The 16,327-nt window shown below is 57.6% G+C and overlaps 1 protein-coding gene across 1 annotated transcript in view; it reads left to right on the plus strand.

The window, feature by feature from the left end:
- The window catches only part of FAM83F (family with sequence similarity 83 member F), a 35,848-nt gene extending 20,175 nt beyond the window's left edge, over window positions 1–15,673 (plus strand). The window contains exons 2-6 of the mRNA XM_075552621.1: window positions 5,079–5,246; window positions 5,678–5,799; window positions 7,040–7,692; window positions 10,008–10,055; window positions 15,639–15,673. Of these exons, the coding sequence (XP_075408736.1) occupies window positions 5,079–5,246; window positions 5,678–5,799; window positions 7,040–7,692; window positions 10,008–10,055; window positions 15,639–15,673 (1,026 nt within the window). The remainder of the gene's footprint in view (window positions 1–5,078; window positions 5,247–5,677; window positions 5,800–7,039; window positions 7,693–10,007; window positions 10,056–15,638) is intronic.
- Window positions 15,674–16,327: the final 654 nt, after the last annotated feature.

The raw sequence follows: 16,327 nt of genomic DNA on the forward strand, positions 1-16,327 counted from the left end.
ACTTCTGCTGCGTGACTAGATTGCACAAGTCAGCCAGCAATTGATTTCTTTCTTTCTTTTTACTACAGCTATTTCAGTGTTTCATGGGTAGTGACACAGATGGTTGGCTCTCAGCAGGGTGCCAAAGACTAAGCTCCTGAGCTGCCTTCTTCCTCTCTGGTCACCTCAGATTCTTAGTAGTCAGGGGGAGGGATGCGGGGAGCAGGGCAGGGGCGGCCAGGCTAGAAAACAGGTCTGCCCAGGAATCTGAGAAAAGCTTCAACAGAGTCGCACAAGGGTCACCAGCTTCCAACGCGAGCCACCCGGGTGCAGCAGGAATTCTCCCGTGGCATGAGGAGATGTGGACTCTGGCCCCGGGCAGCGCCCCAGAGATAAGATGGCAGGGACACCTCAAGAAGACAGTACAGTCTCAGCGGGAAGGAGGCCTGGCTCTGAGATGCCCTGCTAAGCCTCCTGTGACTACCACCCTCAATCCACCTTCAACCCCCCCTCCCCCCCCCCCCCGTCTCTACTGAGCCCCGCCCCGTCCTCACCCTGAACTCTCAGCTACCCTGGACAACTTGAAGGTCGAGGGGCATGGTTTTGGGTTGGTGGGGGGGTGGGGGTCAGGTACAAAAAGCCGGTTGTATGTCTCAGTTCTTGGTACCCTACCATCATCCACCTATGCACGCCCCACCTGGGGGGACTTGACTTCCCACCCCCTTCCCTTCCCACAGGCAGCCACCTTCTCTAGTTTTGCCCTGTGTTTTTATGTCCTTTGTGTTTTCGGAGGAGCCCCGGGGGCGTGGTGGTTACATGTTGGGCTGCTAACTGCAAGGTCAGCAGTTCAAAGCTACCAGCCTCTGTGGGACTTTCCAGTCCCATAAAGCGTTACCATTTCAGAAACACCGGACAGTTCTACCCTGTCCTCTAGGGTTGCTAGGAGTCACATCAACTTGCTAACAGTGAGTTTGACTGGTCGGGTTTGTTTCCATAGTGTTTTCAGGATCCCAGGTGGTGCCGTGGGTTAGGTGTTGGGCTGTTAACCACAAGGTCAGTAGTTCAAACCCACCAACTGCTTTGGGGGAGACAGATGAGGCTATAAATCTTGGAAACCCCTAAGAAGCAGTTCTCGGGCCTGCAGAGCCCCTGTGAGTTGAAATTGGCGATGTGTTTGGTGACAGTGTTCTCAAAGCTTGTCCATGAAGGTGTTCATTCTTATAGATGAAAGCAAAGCAAACTCACTGCCAGGGAGCCGATTCCGCATCATAGCGACCCCACCCCACCAAGTAGAACTGACTCGTGGGGGTTCTTGGGTTGTCTGACTTGATACAAGCAAACCACCACATCTTTCCTCTGCAGAGTGATTGGTGGGCTTGAACTTCTGACCGTTGGGTTGGCAGCCGAGCGATGTCATCATTGGGTCATGAGGACTCTTTTTGTCCAGATGATATGTGCTTAAATTGCATTGGAGAATGGGTCCTATTTTTATGGTGATTTATACTTGAGTATTGCCGGAGTAGGTGTTACTGATTTACAGAAGATTTTCTTGTCTCTTGTAATTTTGCCTAATTCTTTGGCTTTTGTCATTTTTCTCTTGATTTTACTGGTTTTCTACAAACATGATCAAATCATCTCTAAATACTGGTAGTTTTGTCTCCTCCAGTACTTACTGTATCTGACTTATTTTTCTTGTCTTACTACATTGGTCAGGCCCTCCACCACTGTGTTGGTGTCACCGGTATCCTCTGCTTGCTCCAGATTTAAGATAATCCTGAGAAAGCACCTGAAATCAGTGTGTCTCTGTCTGACTGTGTCTCTGTTAAACATGCTATTTCCTGTGGGCTTTGGTAGATAGCCTTTATCAAGTTAAGGAAGGTGCCTGTCATGATTATTCTTAGGAAAATTTCTACTATAAACAGGAATCTAACTTTATCAAAAAAATTTTGAGAAAAAAATTAAGATAACTAAGTGGTTTCCCTTTCCACGATCCCATTAATGTTTCCTAATGCAGAATCATTCTTTCATCCTTGAGCTACATCTTTCTGATGATCATGTAGTCTAATTCACTTCATTAGCATGTAATCCGTGTCATTGTGTTTTCAAATCCACTCATGGTCCTTTTCTCCCGTTGTCCCCAACTCCGTTACACCTGTAGTTATTTCTCCCTTTTCATTTGGTATTTCATTCGCCTCCCTTCCCTCTCTGGCCACATTGCCAGGAGCTTGTCGATCCTGTCTAGTCTTCTCAAAGAACCAATAGATGATTCTAGAGAACCTTCCAATGGCCCTATCTCCATGTGAGGCAGGATAACGCCGTGAAATGCAGTCAGAAGGGCCTGAGTTCAAAGCCCTGCCCTGCCACACGCTAGCAGTGGAGCCTTAGACGCATCACGTCACCCCTCGGCGCTTACTTCCTGGTCTGTAAAATGGGAATCACAATCCTTCCCCGTGAAACAGTTGTGAGGGTTAAGGCAGGAATTCTGCATAAAGCGCTGGGCCAGCCTGCAGCGGCAAGCGTGGAGTACATGTTGGGTCCTGTCCGCCATGCCTTTGTGCTGTTCCATGTGCCTGAAATGCACCACCCACCCACCCACCCCCGCCCCGGGCCCTGTGGTGCAAACCACTAATGTGCGCGGCTGCTAGGGGCAGAGGTGGTTCGAGCCCATGGACCTGGAGATCTGCCAACAAATCAGCCAGGAGAAGCCCTGTGGGATCAGAGTCGGCATGACAGCACCTGCGCTGGTTTGCCCTGAGCGGGCAAAGACTGCGGGGTGGGGCCGAGGGTGGGGGCATGCTTGCTGCGTCTCCTCCTCAGGGCCCAGCTTCCTCAGCACTGACCAGGGCCATCACAGCAGCCCGATCCTGTAGGATTGGCGCCAGGACTCCGTAAAATAAGCCACAAAATTGTCCAGCACAGTGCCAGGCACAGGCTAAGATCAGTAAGTGCCCCCCTCTGAGCATTCTCCCCCCCAGCACCCCGTGTGGCCACAGCCTGCACATTCCGCCTGGTGGACCAGCCCCCACCCCTGCACTCCCGTCCGGGGCCTTCCTCCCACTCGTTCTCATGAGGCCAAAGGCCTCCCACACCTGAGGTTTCAGGTTTATATTCAGGTTTATATTCGCCGCAGGCTGGACGCAATTGCTCGTGCGTTCTCTCTCTCTCTCTCTCTCTCTCTCTCTCTCTCTCTCTCTCTCTCTCTCTCTCCCCTCCCCCTCTCCCTCTCTCTCTCTCTCTCTCTCCCTTGAACCCACATCACGTCACTCATGCATCTGCAAAGGCCTTTATCTCCTTCTCCCTCATGTTTCAGTTACTCTGGGCAAACATTGAATCGCTCCAACTGGACTAACCTGTTGAAGTGGGATTGTTGCCTTTAGCTGCCTTTGGATCCTCGTTCGGATGTTACTTGTGTGCAATTGAGTCTGACACAGAGGGACTAGGAGGAGCCTTGGGTGGGGGGGGTCAGCGTGCCCTGAGAGCCAGAAGCCTGAGTGAGCTGGAGATGGTGGTGACAATGGTGATGGTGACAGGTGACTGTGATGGCGATGGAGGGGCTGCTTAAGGAGTGTAGCCTGTGCCTGGCACGGTGCCAGCACTTCCGTGGTTCATTTCACCGTGTCCTTGCAAGAGTCCTACAGGCTCGGTGCCACTGTGATGGCCCGGGTCACTGCTGAAGAAGCTGGGCACTGACTAGTCAGTGGTGGAGGTGGCATAGTTGGCCTGATTGGCCTGCCTTCACAGTCCTACCATCCCAGCTCTGCTGGCCAGCACGCTGCCCCAGATGCCATGTCTGGAGGGTCCACTGTGACAGCATGTGCGCACGCGCACACACACACACACACACACACACACACACACTTGCATGTGGTGGTCACAAGCATTGTCTCTTGTCCTCACAGCACATGCTTCAAGTACAGGGTCTCCCTGCTTTACGGACAAGGAGACAGAGGCCCATAGAGCCACCTGCCTAAGATTACTGCCACAGGGCATAACACCAGTTCAACGCAGTCCAAACCCTGGCCAACGGATGGATACCAGGGCGGCGTATACACTGTGCCACAGCCAAATCTTTAGCCAGGCGGATTTGGACCCACCTCTGAAACATGCAGCAGGGCCTCACTCATCCAAAGCAGCGGCCGGCGCCTGCTTCCCACGCAGGAGATCAGGTGGCTGTGCAGCGCTGCCCAGTCTGGTTGCCACTGGCCACGGCTGAACTGGTTGGAAGCTCTGGTCTACCTACACCAAAAGCAGTAGGGCTAGGTGGAAAGCAGCTCTCTCTCGGCCCCCAGAGCCCATGCCTTCCGATCTGCATTGTGGCACAGTGCCTGGGCCCCCGAGAAGGCCCAGGTGACGAGTGGGGGACACTTGTGTAGGAACATGGAGAGAGCCGAGGGCAGGAAGGAGTCCACAGGTAGTAACAGCAGCATGCTCAGTCACTAGCTCAGAGGTGGGAGGTTCCGTTCCACACAGAGGTACTTGGAAGAACAGCCTGGCCCCCCTTTAAAACAGCAGCCCTTGAAAGCCCAGTGTCTCACTGTTCTCCTCTGAGGCCGCTGGAAGGGCAGGATGGCAGACCTGCCCCCAAGTGGCAGAGGGCCTGCCCTTCCAGGCGGGCAATTGGCTGACTGGAGGATAGGATCAGCTTGGAGGGGTTGGGGAATCGAGCTGCCTGGCTGGCCCTTGGGGAAGCCCAGGGCTTTTGTACAGTTCAGGGAGATCACTGCCCACCTCAGGCCTGCCAAGAATGAGGCACACGTTCCCATCAGACCACCCTGTGAGGGCCAGCCCTGCCCCTGCTTGATGGCCCAGGGAGTCAGGACCAACTTTCCTCGGCCTCCTGAGGCCTCTGACCTGCTTCTGCAGAGCAGCTAGAAAATTGCCAGGGTAAGTGGGGGAGTGGGTTCAAGCAACACACAGCTTACACCCGCCCAGAACCTGGCTCCGGGGCTCAGACTGGCTCCTGGGTAGTGCCTGGGGTGGGCGGTTGGCTTCTGGGCTCCAGTTATTGCAGGTTGAGCTGGTCCTCTGGGGCTGGGGGCACGAGGCAAGGGTTGTCTGTGGGCCTATGTCACAGTGTGTCTCTCCGGTGCCCGATCCAGGTCATTGCTATAGTCATGGACCTCTTCACCGATGGCGAAATCTTCCAAGACCTCGTCGACGCCGCCTACAAGCGCCGCGTCCCAGTGTACATCATCCTGGATGAGGCTGGCGTGAAGTTTTTCCTGGAGATGTGTCAGGGCCTGGAGCTCACCGACTTCCGGATCCGGGTATGTCACACACATACCAGATATACTCCCCTGACTCCGCTGTCAGCTTTCACCCCCAGTTCAGGGGCTCAGGGGGCCTTCAAAGTCACAGCCCCTTTCCTTCTCTGTAAAGCCCGGCCACACAGATGGGTGGCTGCTAAGTCACATGCCCAGCTTCGGTTTTTATTTCTGCAGAGGCTGACGGGAGCAGCACTGGCCCAGGCCGAGGGTGTTGGTGACCTCAGTCCAATGGGGTTGTCTCCTGGAGGCCCTTGGGAGCAGGCAGGGTGCCCCAGGCATGCCCATGCCCAAATTGAATGGGTGACTCCTTCCCACTCTCCAAACAGGGTTCCGGTCAAGAAGCAGAGAGCCAATGAGGGGCAGGATCCAGCAGGCAGGGTCCGTGGCCCAGTGAGGATTTGGTTCAAACTTGATTCTGTCCTTCTCCATAGTACATCCGGGTCCGCTCTGTGACGGGCGTCAGCTTCTACATGCCCTTGGGGAAGGTCACAGGGACGCTGTCCTCCAATTTCCTGATGGTGGATGGTGAGAAAGTAGCCACTGGATCGTACAGGTGAGTTGGGCCCAGTCACGGAAGGACCTGTTCAGGAAGAGGCCATGGGTTTCAGAGGTGTCACCTGAACTGATGGAAAAGAGTCCCTTTACACCCAAGCTCCCTGCTTCATGGATTCTTCCAGATGAGGAGTCAGCCTGTCTAACTGGGCAGGAAGCACCGGTAGGGCAATGTTTGCCATGTTCCACTGGTAACCCAAAAAAGGTCGGAGCTTTGCATCCACCCAGGGGTACCTGGGAATAAAGGCCCAGGCGACCTACTTCTGAAAAGTCAGCACAGTGGGGGCAGCCCTGAGCTGGCACCACCTGACTCCACAGCACCTGGTGGGCATGGACGCCCAGGGTCCCCAGCTCCCTGTTGCGTGCTGAGTTCAGGTGTTCTGTGGGACACACCAGAAGTGGAGCAGGCCAGGTCTGAGAAGGAAGCTTGAGGCTGTGCCCTTGAAAGACCATGGATTTCCAGCGAAATCGGAGACCCTGCCCTCCAAGGAGGTTGAGGCCTGGCCATGGAAACCAAGGAATAAACGCCATCAAGCCCTCTTCGTTGGGTGAAGCATAGGATTTTGCAAACAGGAAGGGCTCAAAAAAGAGGCCCTGGAGACGTGTCATGGGTTGGTAGCATTGAGCTACTAACCACAAGGTCGGCAGTTCGAAACCTCAGGCCTCTCCGAGGCAGAAAGAGGAGGCTTTCTACTCCTGTAAAGAGTTACTGTCTCCGAAACCCACAAGGGCAGTTCCGCCCTGACCCATCTGTGGGTCACTTTGAGTCGGAGTCCACTTTGGACGGCCATGAGTTTCAGATTTGAGTTGGGGGGAGGGGCCAATGAGGCTTGGAGTCCCATTAGCGGTGGCGGCAGCTGCAGTGTCTGTGTTCAGTGCTCACGTCCAAGCATGACCAGACAGGAGCTCAGTGTTTCAGACAAGCGATTTCATCGGGTGCCTGCAGCAGCTCTTATACAAACGGTGTCCTGCCCTCCCTGCCCCCCTCCACTGCCCACTCTCACCTCTTCACCCTCCCCACTTCCCCCGCCACCCCTGCAGTGGAGACCAAGTGCCCTGCCACGCGAGGCCTGGAGCCAGTGGAGGGCAAGCAGTAGAGCCCGCAGGCCCAAGCTACCCTCCCCAGGGCAGCCAGGCGTCTGCCGAGGCTGAGCAGCAGACTGGGGCCCTGGCCCCTTAGAGAGGCCCCCAGCAGCAGGCCTGGGCACATGAGTCTTGCTTTCCTGTTCCCATGTCCCCAGGTTCACCTGGAGCTCCGGCCACATGGATAGGAACCTGCTTCTCCTCCTGACGGGGCAGCACGTGGAGCCCTTCGACGTGGAGTTCCGGGAGCTGTACGCCATCTCTGAGGAGGTGGACTTGTACGGGCAGCTGGGCCTGGCCGGAGCCGGCCGGCTTGGCCTCAACTACTCGTCCACCGTGGCGCGCAAGCTCATCAACCCCAAGTACACCTTGGTGGCAGGCAGCCGGCCCCCACCCGGTGAGATGATGCGCTGGGCCGCCCGGCAGGAGCGGGCTGCCTGCAGCCACCCAGATGAGCAGGAAGAGGGCAGCGGAGGTGGTGAGTCGGCCCGGCGCCTGGAGAACTTCCTGAATGACCTGGTTAGTTTGAAGCAGGTGCTGCCCCCCGTGGACCCCATCCCCCTGACAGGGTCCAGCCAGCGGGATGACAAAGCCCGCCAGGCCCAGGACCAGAATGGCAAAGAAGCCACCAACAGGAAGGCAGTCCCAGCCAAGGAGGGCAAACGCTTGAGCAGCAAGTTCTTCAACCGCGGGTCCAAGAAGACGGTGGCACCCAACGGCGTGGCCAGCTCCCTCCCGGTGGAGGCCTCTCCTGAGGTGGAGTTTAAGATGGGCAAGAGGTCGACCGAGGACCCCACCACCAGCCTCTCAGGTGAGTCCTCTTCCTGTCCCAAAGTGCCTGCTCAGGCTCCGGGGTCACACAGTACCCAGTGCCCAGGCTGGCTCCTGCCTTCCCTGCCTTGGGACCCTGGGGTGACGTTGGCCTTGGCCAGGTCCACTCCGGCTGTGCCATGCCGAGTCCAGTGCCAGGCCCAGTGCCATCTGGGAGTCCTGAGTGCTCTACTCTGCCAGGGACACCTGTCAGAGGCAGTGGACCGAATACCACCACACCTTGATTTCCTTACCAATTGGGGGTTTCAGGCAACCCCTCACCGATCAAGCCAGTTCCCATGGCCTGCACTCACCGCATGTCTCCGGGTCACCCTTTGGTCATCCATCCCCTCCGTATTTCATGCCCTCGCACAACTCATCGGCCACCCGTAGAAGACAGCCTCCCTTTGATCTGCCTGGGAGGCTCAACCCAGATCCCGGGACAAAGTCAGACCCGCCCCGCTGCTGTTGGTGGTCTGACGTGACCCTCTCCACCCTCGGTGGTGGCTGTGTGGTGCCTCTCCTGCCAGAGGTGGGCCCCCAGCTCTGGCACAGTCTCCTGGTGCCCCTGGACTTGCTCGCTCTCAGGAGGCTGGTGGTGACAGGGCCCGGCTGCACCTCTGCTCCCGGGCCTCGGGTGCCCCCAGCCCAGCTGTGACCTGACTGCGACTTCCTCCCTGGGGACTCGCCATACAGGGTTCTTCCAGGCTCCTCGCTCAGCCCCCTGGGGTGTGTAGTGGGGCCTCAGGGACGAGGTGCTCCCCACCATCACCGTGCCCTCACAAGTACCCTTTGAGCAGAGGTGGCAGTCGGAGCTCTGAGAGGCGATGTAGTGGTGGAGGAGGGTGGACAGCCGTCCCACACCCCCCCCATGCCATCTCCCCCAGCGCCAGATGCAGCAGCTCCTAGTTGAAGGCAGGGTTGCCATGGTGAACACCTGGCCAGGAAGGGGGAGGGGTGGGGAGCCAGGCACCAAAGGGGCCAGTTCCCAAGTTGTGACTGGAGGTGAAGTGGCAGCATTCTCCTCACCAGCCACCCTCACCCTGAGGTGTTTCCATAGAAACGGAAGGCCTATTGTCTTGTCCCTTCTCCATCACTTTCTGTTAGTGAGAGTCTCTCTCTCTCTCTCTCTCTCTCTCTCTCTCTCTCTCTCTCTCTCTCTCTCTCTCTCTCTCTCTCTCTCTCTCGGATTGGGGTTCTGGGACTTGGAGGACTTGAATTGTCAAGGCCACTGCTGCCCAGGAGCCAGTGAAGCCTCCCACACACATATATACACACCCCAAAAAAGCCCGGATCACAGACCACTTGCAAGCCAGCAAGCACAAAGATGCAGGTGCACATGGGGAACAAGGACACCCCACAAAAGCCCCCTCAGTCCTGTTGGTCCCTTACCAGGAACAGCTCAGTCCCAGCCAACACAGCTTGAGCCCCGAGGGCAAGAGCTGAATGAGGCCTTCCCCTCCCGTTGCTTTGTCTCCCAAAGGCAGGGGCATAGGTGGGCGCTCCTCTCCCCCAAAGGCCCTTGTTTTAGTGATGCTGGGGGTGGCAAAGCCCAGCTGCCATCTACCCTAAGTGCCCTGGAAGAAAGGCCTAGCTGTCCACTGCCCCAAAGCCAGTCACCTCTGTTCTGACCGACACACACAGGCTCGCCCTGAGCCGGAGTCAACTCCTGGGCCACCGGTTCACTGGCTAGCCCCTCAAGTGGATGCCTGTGACCAGACTGTTTCTGCCCCCCACCCCCAGCAGCCTGCGTGCCGTGCCTGCAGCTCCTGCTGGAGGACTCTCTCTGGCTTCCAACAGCCCAGCAACCCAAACTCGGTCCACTCTGTGTGGGGCTGTTGCCTCTAACTTCTCCTCGGAGGGACCCCCTCTCCACTACCAGTCTGCAGAAGTCCCCCCAGCTCCGCCCAGCCCGCTGTGGATTCCCAGTACTCACTCCCAGGGCCCTGGATGCACCACGCCCTTCCCCCTCCCTGGGCCCAGGTCCCATCTGGAAGAGGAGTGTAAAGCCGAGGAGGATTCTGGGACACACACACCCCCAAACTCAGATCTGTCTGCCCACGGCCCACACTGCCCTCTGCCCCTGCTGTGTGCCTGTCATAACAGGGAGTGTGGGTTGGTGACAAAGTAGGTGAAAGAGAAAACTAGAAAAAGCTAAGAGCTGACAGCCTGTAAAATTGTTTGATAAGAAGTACATAGTTGTCAAACAGCATGCAAATATTTGGGAACCCAGGTGTGGCCCCTGGGAGAACCTTGGGGAAATCGCTTCCTCCGCCAGGGCGGAGGTTCCAGGCTGGGACTGCCTTGCTGTTTGAGGGCGCACAGCACCCTCTAGTGGTGGCACGAGAGCGCCTGCTTCCTTTTGTGGGGTTGGACTTGGCTTTCAGCACCTACCCCCAGGCTGGCCACCTTCTGGGTCCGCCAGGAGCTCCAGGGACACGTGCTAGGGGCAGAGACCCAGATCTAAGGGAGCAGGAGCCCCTAGGAGATGCTGGTTAGAAGGTACTGCCCTAGCACTTCCCTGGCAGAGGGTCTGTTGTGCTGGGCTCAGGACCTTGAAACAAGGGCCCTGCATGTGTGGTGCTCACTCCGGAGTCCACACCACACGGTGGGGACTGGAAGGAGACCCCTGCCCACCTGCAGGGAGTGGAGGCTGGTGACGGAGGCCCTCTTACAGGCCCATCCCTCCTGTTTGCTTCCATCACGTGGACTTAGCTGGTGGAGTGGCAGTTGGTCTGGGGGTAGCAGTGCCTGGCCCAGAATTAAACAAAATAACCCACTCACTGCCATCGGGTTAATGCCAACTCATAGTGAGCCTATAAAGCAGAGCAGAGCTGCCCCTGTGGGTTTCCCAGACTGTAAATCTTTACTGGAGCAGCAAGCCCTGTCTTTCTCCCCAGGAGCAGCTGGTAGTTTCAAACTTCTGACCTTGCAGTTACAGTCCAGCTCACCAGGGCCCAGAATAAACCCTCAATAAGTATTGGTGGAACTGCTGAATGAGTGAATGAATGAATGAATGAATGCATGAGTGAGTACGTTGAAGCAGGTAAATTGGTTCACAAAACAGCCATGGGCGGGCAGCCTGACTCCTTCCAGGCTGCTTCAGCACCAGGAGACTTCAGGGAATTGGAGGTGATAGGTGGGGTAAGAGTGGGCCAAGGGCTGGCAGGACCCCTAGCACAGTGCAGTGGGACCCTGTGGGGTGGCGGGTCATCAAGGTCAGCAGGGGTGTCCTTAGGACCCTGCTGCCAGGGCTGCCCTACACCCCTCAGCCGGGGCCTGGGGCTACAAAGTGGCCCCTGCCTGCTCTGCCCACAGGACATGCATAGCCTCTTTCTGGTTACCTGTCATCAGCTGTCTGGCAGCCTACTAGAGACCCTGCTGGCAGGGTGACCACCGGGAAATAACCCCAAACCAAAACGCCCTGCCATGCAGCTGACGCCGACTCACGCCCGCCCTGTGGGACAGACTCTCTGACCCAAACTCTTTCCTAAAGGAGAACGCCTCATCTTACTTCCATGGAGAGGCTGGTGGTTCTAAACCGGTTAGCAACCCACAGTACAGCCCTCGACACCACCAGGGAACCTAGGAAACGTCCCAGAGGTGCAGAAAGTTCGGCGGCGGGAGGAAGCACATTCCCCAGAGCACTTGCCACCGTGTGCTTGACCAGAAAGCAATCCAGTCGATGGCTTCAAGTCAGTTCCAACCCTCTGTGTGTCTGGGTGGAGCTGTCCATACTCTGTAGGGTTTTCAGTGGCCGTGACCTTAAAGAGCAGATTGCCAGGCTTTGCTTCCGAGATACTTCCGAAGGGGTTGAAACTGCTGACTGCAGTTAGTGGCCAAGTGCTTCACCAGCTCGGGGACTCCTGGGCTAGGCTGATGTGATGCCAAACACTGTCACATAGACTCGTGGTCCCTGCAGCCACCAGCCTGATAACAGTACTTCACAAGCGAGACACCTCCCCCCACCATCCATGTTCATACTGTGAGCAGCACAGGCCCTCTGACTCCCAGGCCATGTCAATGTCCCTAAAGACCAGGAAGCCAGGTGCCCAGGTATGTGTTTGACTCTTCCCTGGGTTTCCCAGGTGGTCAGTCCAGTGAGAAGAAGATGAGTGGCAGTTGACTTTTCCAGGTGCCTGGCTGGTCCCTGTGAGTCCCTGCATCCCCTGAAGTTCCCTGAACTGATCTGTTGTGACAGCTGCCCTTCCCGAAGGCAGGTTCCCTGAGTCCGTCATGCAGGAGCTGGCAGTGTGGGCAGCTGCTTCTGCCCACAGGCTGTCAGCTGTGTCCCCTGGGCTCCTGAGTGTGGGTGTGGGGATCTCAAGCTCTGGCCCATCATCCCTGGGAGCAGGAGACCTTGGATCTCCCTCCTGGAAACCTGGGGATTCCTATCTGGCATGCAATGTTGGGGTCCAGAGCAGGTGTCCCTAGGGCTGCCTGTCAAGCTTCTGCGTCATTCTGTGGAGCAGGGGCTGGCCCCAGCTGGCGTCTGGAGGCTGCAATTTGATCTAATAAGTGGAGCCTCATTGATTCTGGCCACACAGCCCCGAGGGACGTGGGGTGGCTGACTCCTCGCAGCTCTAGAGAGGGGGCAGGTGTCCTCAGTGGCAGGTGTCCCAAGCCGTCTGCCCTCTGGTTTCCCTTGGGCCTGACCAGGGCTCCCACTGCCTTCCCAGAGAGGTCCGAGGTGAGAGAGGGCTGTTCTGCCGTCACGGTTGTCACCAGCACTGGTATAAACCAGCGTGTGCGGAGCTCGCCCTGGCCTGCTCCTTCACTGGGCACCCAGGTACTCTCAGAAGTGCCTGCCCGGGGCCCGGGGCCCGGGGCCCAGGGCCAGTACAGCAGTGAATGAAACAGAGCTGGGTCGTATGGGGAGGACATACAGGGTCAGCCGGGACCACCTCTACTGTGAGGGGAGACCAGCCCCTAACATTAACACAGGCTCGGTAGGCACAATTGTATGGTGAAGATATATAAAGACTATAGCAAAGTCATAGGAGATAGGAGAGAGAGTAAAACGAAGGAATCAGACACATTTCATGGTAGCATGCTCACCTCAGTCCTTCTTGGTGGTCCACGTGGGAATGGCAGAGGAGAGCGCAGGAGAAAGCATCTCCTCTTTATTTCTAACCAGGGCCTATATATACATAAGGGCGTGATTACAGGTAACCACATACGTCACCTGGTAGGGGGCTGTACAATAGGCATATGAGTGACAGGAAGGGAATGAACTAGGGGTGTACACGCAATAGGAAGGGGAGGGGTTAGGGGTACACATGTGACAAGATGGGCAGACCCTACACTCGGTATGGCAGCCTACCCTTGGTCACCCTTGCGTGGGCTTGACCTCCCTGGGCTCTCCTCCAGGGAAACAGTCAGAAAGGAGTGGGCCCCACCTAGGTACAGTCTGATTGCTCTAGAACAGTGGTTCTCAACCTGTGGATCACGACCCCAGTGGGGCCGAAGATCCTTTCACAGGGGTCGCCCAATTCATCACAGTAGCAAAATGACAGTGATAAAGTAACAACGACAATAATGTTATGGTTGGGGGTCACCACCACATGAGGAACTGCATTAAAGGGTCACAGCTTGAGGAAGGTTGAGAACCGCTGCTCTAGATGGCTGACAACCCCCAGGGAGAATAACCCCTGACCTGCTTGCAATGACCTCCAAGTGTATAGACGTTTGCCATGTGTAGCAAGCAGCGTCTTAGGTTTGGCATCGATTTGGGGGAGACAACCTGGGGTAAAGCCTCTTTCTATCCCCCACTCCAGCCAGGGGAATCTTCCAGATGGAAGGATGCTAAAGCCCCTGACACCTGGGGGATGCAGGAGTACAGCAGCCGGGCCATGGGGACTGGGGGTCCCGGGGCCCAGCTGCTTCCTCACTCTAGCCCTCACTTCCTGCCACCCCTCTCTGTTCAGTGGCCTCTCCCCGCACCCTGCAGCCCTCTGTTCAGTATCACTCCTTCTCTCACTCACCGCACCCCCACCCCAGAGGCGTCACTTCCTCCCTTGAGCTTTCTTTGCCAACCCCCTTGCAAAACAGAGGTTCTTGCCTTTGTATGCATTTGTCCCTGCACGGCACAAGCAGTGACTGTGCTTGGCTGCTAATGGAAAATGAGGAGGTTTTGAGGCTACCCCACGGTCCCTCAGAAGAAAGACCAGGCAACCTACTTCCAGAAAACACACACACACAGAGTCGGCTGGACAGCCATTGGTAACCAAAGCTGAGCCCACTGCCAGCAGCCATTTCTGACTCAGAGCATCCCTGTGGGCAGAGTCGACCCTATGGGAAGAGTCGAGCGGCCCCATCAGGTTTCCCAGGCTGCGATCTTTTGGGGAGCAAATTGTCACTTCTTCCTCCTACGGAGCAGCTGATGGATTCGAACCGCCGACAACCTGGTTAGCAGCCGGGCGCCTAACTGTGCCAACAGGCTCCTTCTGGACAGGCTGCTGCCTCTGGGCAGGGACTTGGCACATGCTTTGGGGGCCAAGCACACAGAGCAAGCCAGCCAGGAGAGGTAGCGGCCACAGTGGGGGGATGGTAGGGGGAGGGGTTTCATCTTGGCAGCAGTGCTGGGCACGGCTGAAGAAGGGGCCCTGAGCCCTCAGTGTGTCGGCACAGCCCCTTGCCCCAGCTGGGGCACCCCATAGGGAATGGCCCAGCCGTGTTTGTAGGAAGTATGGCTGAGCCACTGGCCACAGGCATGATCAGTAGCCTGGTGGCAGGTCACTGGGGGAGGGGAGGGGCCACCTGTGCCAGTGCCCAGAAGTCGGCTCCTGTTTTGTGTGTCTCCTGCTAATGGCCCTGGAGGGGAGGCAGCCGCCACCTTAATTAAGTTCACAGCTGAAGCAATGCTGGAAGGTGGTGTGAGCACCAGGGAGCCAGCCCTCGCTGTGCAGAGAGGAACTGGCAGAAAACAAGCATCGCAGCTTTACCTGGGGGAGGCTGCAGGCTCTAGTCAAGGGCCAGAGACTGCCCCCTGCCACCCCCCACCCCAGGCAGGCGGTGCTTCCCCCTCACAGCTGTCACCCGGCAGGCGTGGAGGCCAGGGCTACTGGCAGAGAGATGGATTTGTCCACCTGGGACTTGTCCTGGAATCTGGACCCCTTGTGGGAGGCCTCAGGAGGAGGGGGCACGACTGCCTGGGCTTGGCAGAGAGCAGCCTTCTCCTCCCCTTCCCCTCTGCTGTATACATTGTGCTCTGTCCATCCTCAGGCTTAAAACTGCCCCCTAAACTGTTGTGCTTTCCCCTCCCCAACCCCCCACCCATGCCTGGTCAGCTGGCCCTCCCCAAGGTGCCAGCGCCCCACTCCCACCCTGGCCACTGGCTGTGAGAAGCCGCTGGGGCTTCAGTTGTAGATGAGGCTGGTCCCAGCAGGCTGTGACGCTGCACATAAGACGTGCCACCATCTGGTGAGACTCTGTAGGCTCTGATGATGGCTGTTGGGTTCTGAGACCTTGTCCCCACTCTCCCCCCCCATCCCATCCCCCATGGAGCCAGGGGACTGCAGCTGTGGCTATACCAGCCTTTTACAGAGGGAGGGGGATGGAGCCGGCTGCTGGGGGGTGGGGGAGTACCACAAAAGCCTGGCTCTGACAGCTCACAGAATTTGGGGTAGAAAAGGGTGAGTGGGCACCTCTACAGCTATGCCAAACCCTCACCCGAAACACAGGCAACGTGACCAGAGAAGAGAGGGTGCTGCCGAGCCCAGGGTGGCCTTGAGTCAGGAGCCCACCTGATGATACTTCGCCAAAGGGGGACTCCAGGCCCAGGCTGCCAACGAGGGAATCTCTCCCCTTTGCCCGCTCCCCCGGACCCTATGACCCGCTTTCTCCAGAGCCCGGGTGCCCTGGGTGGGCCATGCAGCACAGCCGAGGGGCTGGGGTGCTGCCCCTAGGCGCATCCCTGCCACCCGCCCATGCTCCTTGTCTCCGCAGGTAAAGACAAGCCCAACCGCTGCATGATTTCCTGAGCCACGGCACAGCGGCAGCAGGACCCACGGGTGCCCCAGCAGGACAGACCACCAGTTTGCACGACAAGCCCCTCCCTGCCAGCAGCCTGCCGCCTCAAGCCTCCGATCTCTCTCAGCTCAGAGGGCCTCCAGCCTCTCCAGGCCAAAAGGGGGGAGGGGATAGGTGTGTGTGTGTGTGTCCTTGTTTACATGAAGTGGACTCTCCAACAGTCTGCTCCTTTCTGCCAGAGCCCCTCCCTCCAGGGGACTGGCCTCACCCTGCAGCCCCCAAGCCACGATAGGATACCTGCCTTCAGGCTTCCTGACTTGGCTCTCCTGGGCTACCTGTCCGTCCAGCCGGCTGGTGGGGGAGGGGAAGAGCATGGCTGGAGCCAGGTGTCCCACGTCCAGCCTGGCTGGAGGCCCCTCTCCCCCACCCACACTCAGTGCAAGAGCCTTCCTCCTGTCTGAGACCCGGAGTGCAGTCAGGGGAAGACGCTGCAGCCACCCCCCAGCCAGTGGCAGATCCCCCACCCTCACTCTGCAGGTCTTGGTGGCTTGGCTCCCAGGTGTCCAGGCCTCCCTGGCTTTGGCCTGCTGCAGATCTATTGGGGGTATGTGTTTGCGGGGTGTGGATACTTGGGGTGCTGCCCCGGCCCTCGGGGAGTACTGTGG

The sequence above is a fragment of the Tenrec ecaudatus genome, chromosome 6 (genome assembly GCF_050624435.1).
Source record: "Tenrec ecaudatus isolate mTenEca1 chromosome 6, mTenEca1.hap1, whole genome shotgun sequence".
In the NCBI taxonomy this organism is placed as follows: Eukaryota; Metazoa; Chordata; class Mammalia; order Afrosoricida; family Tenrecidae; genus Tenrec; species Tenrec ecaudatus.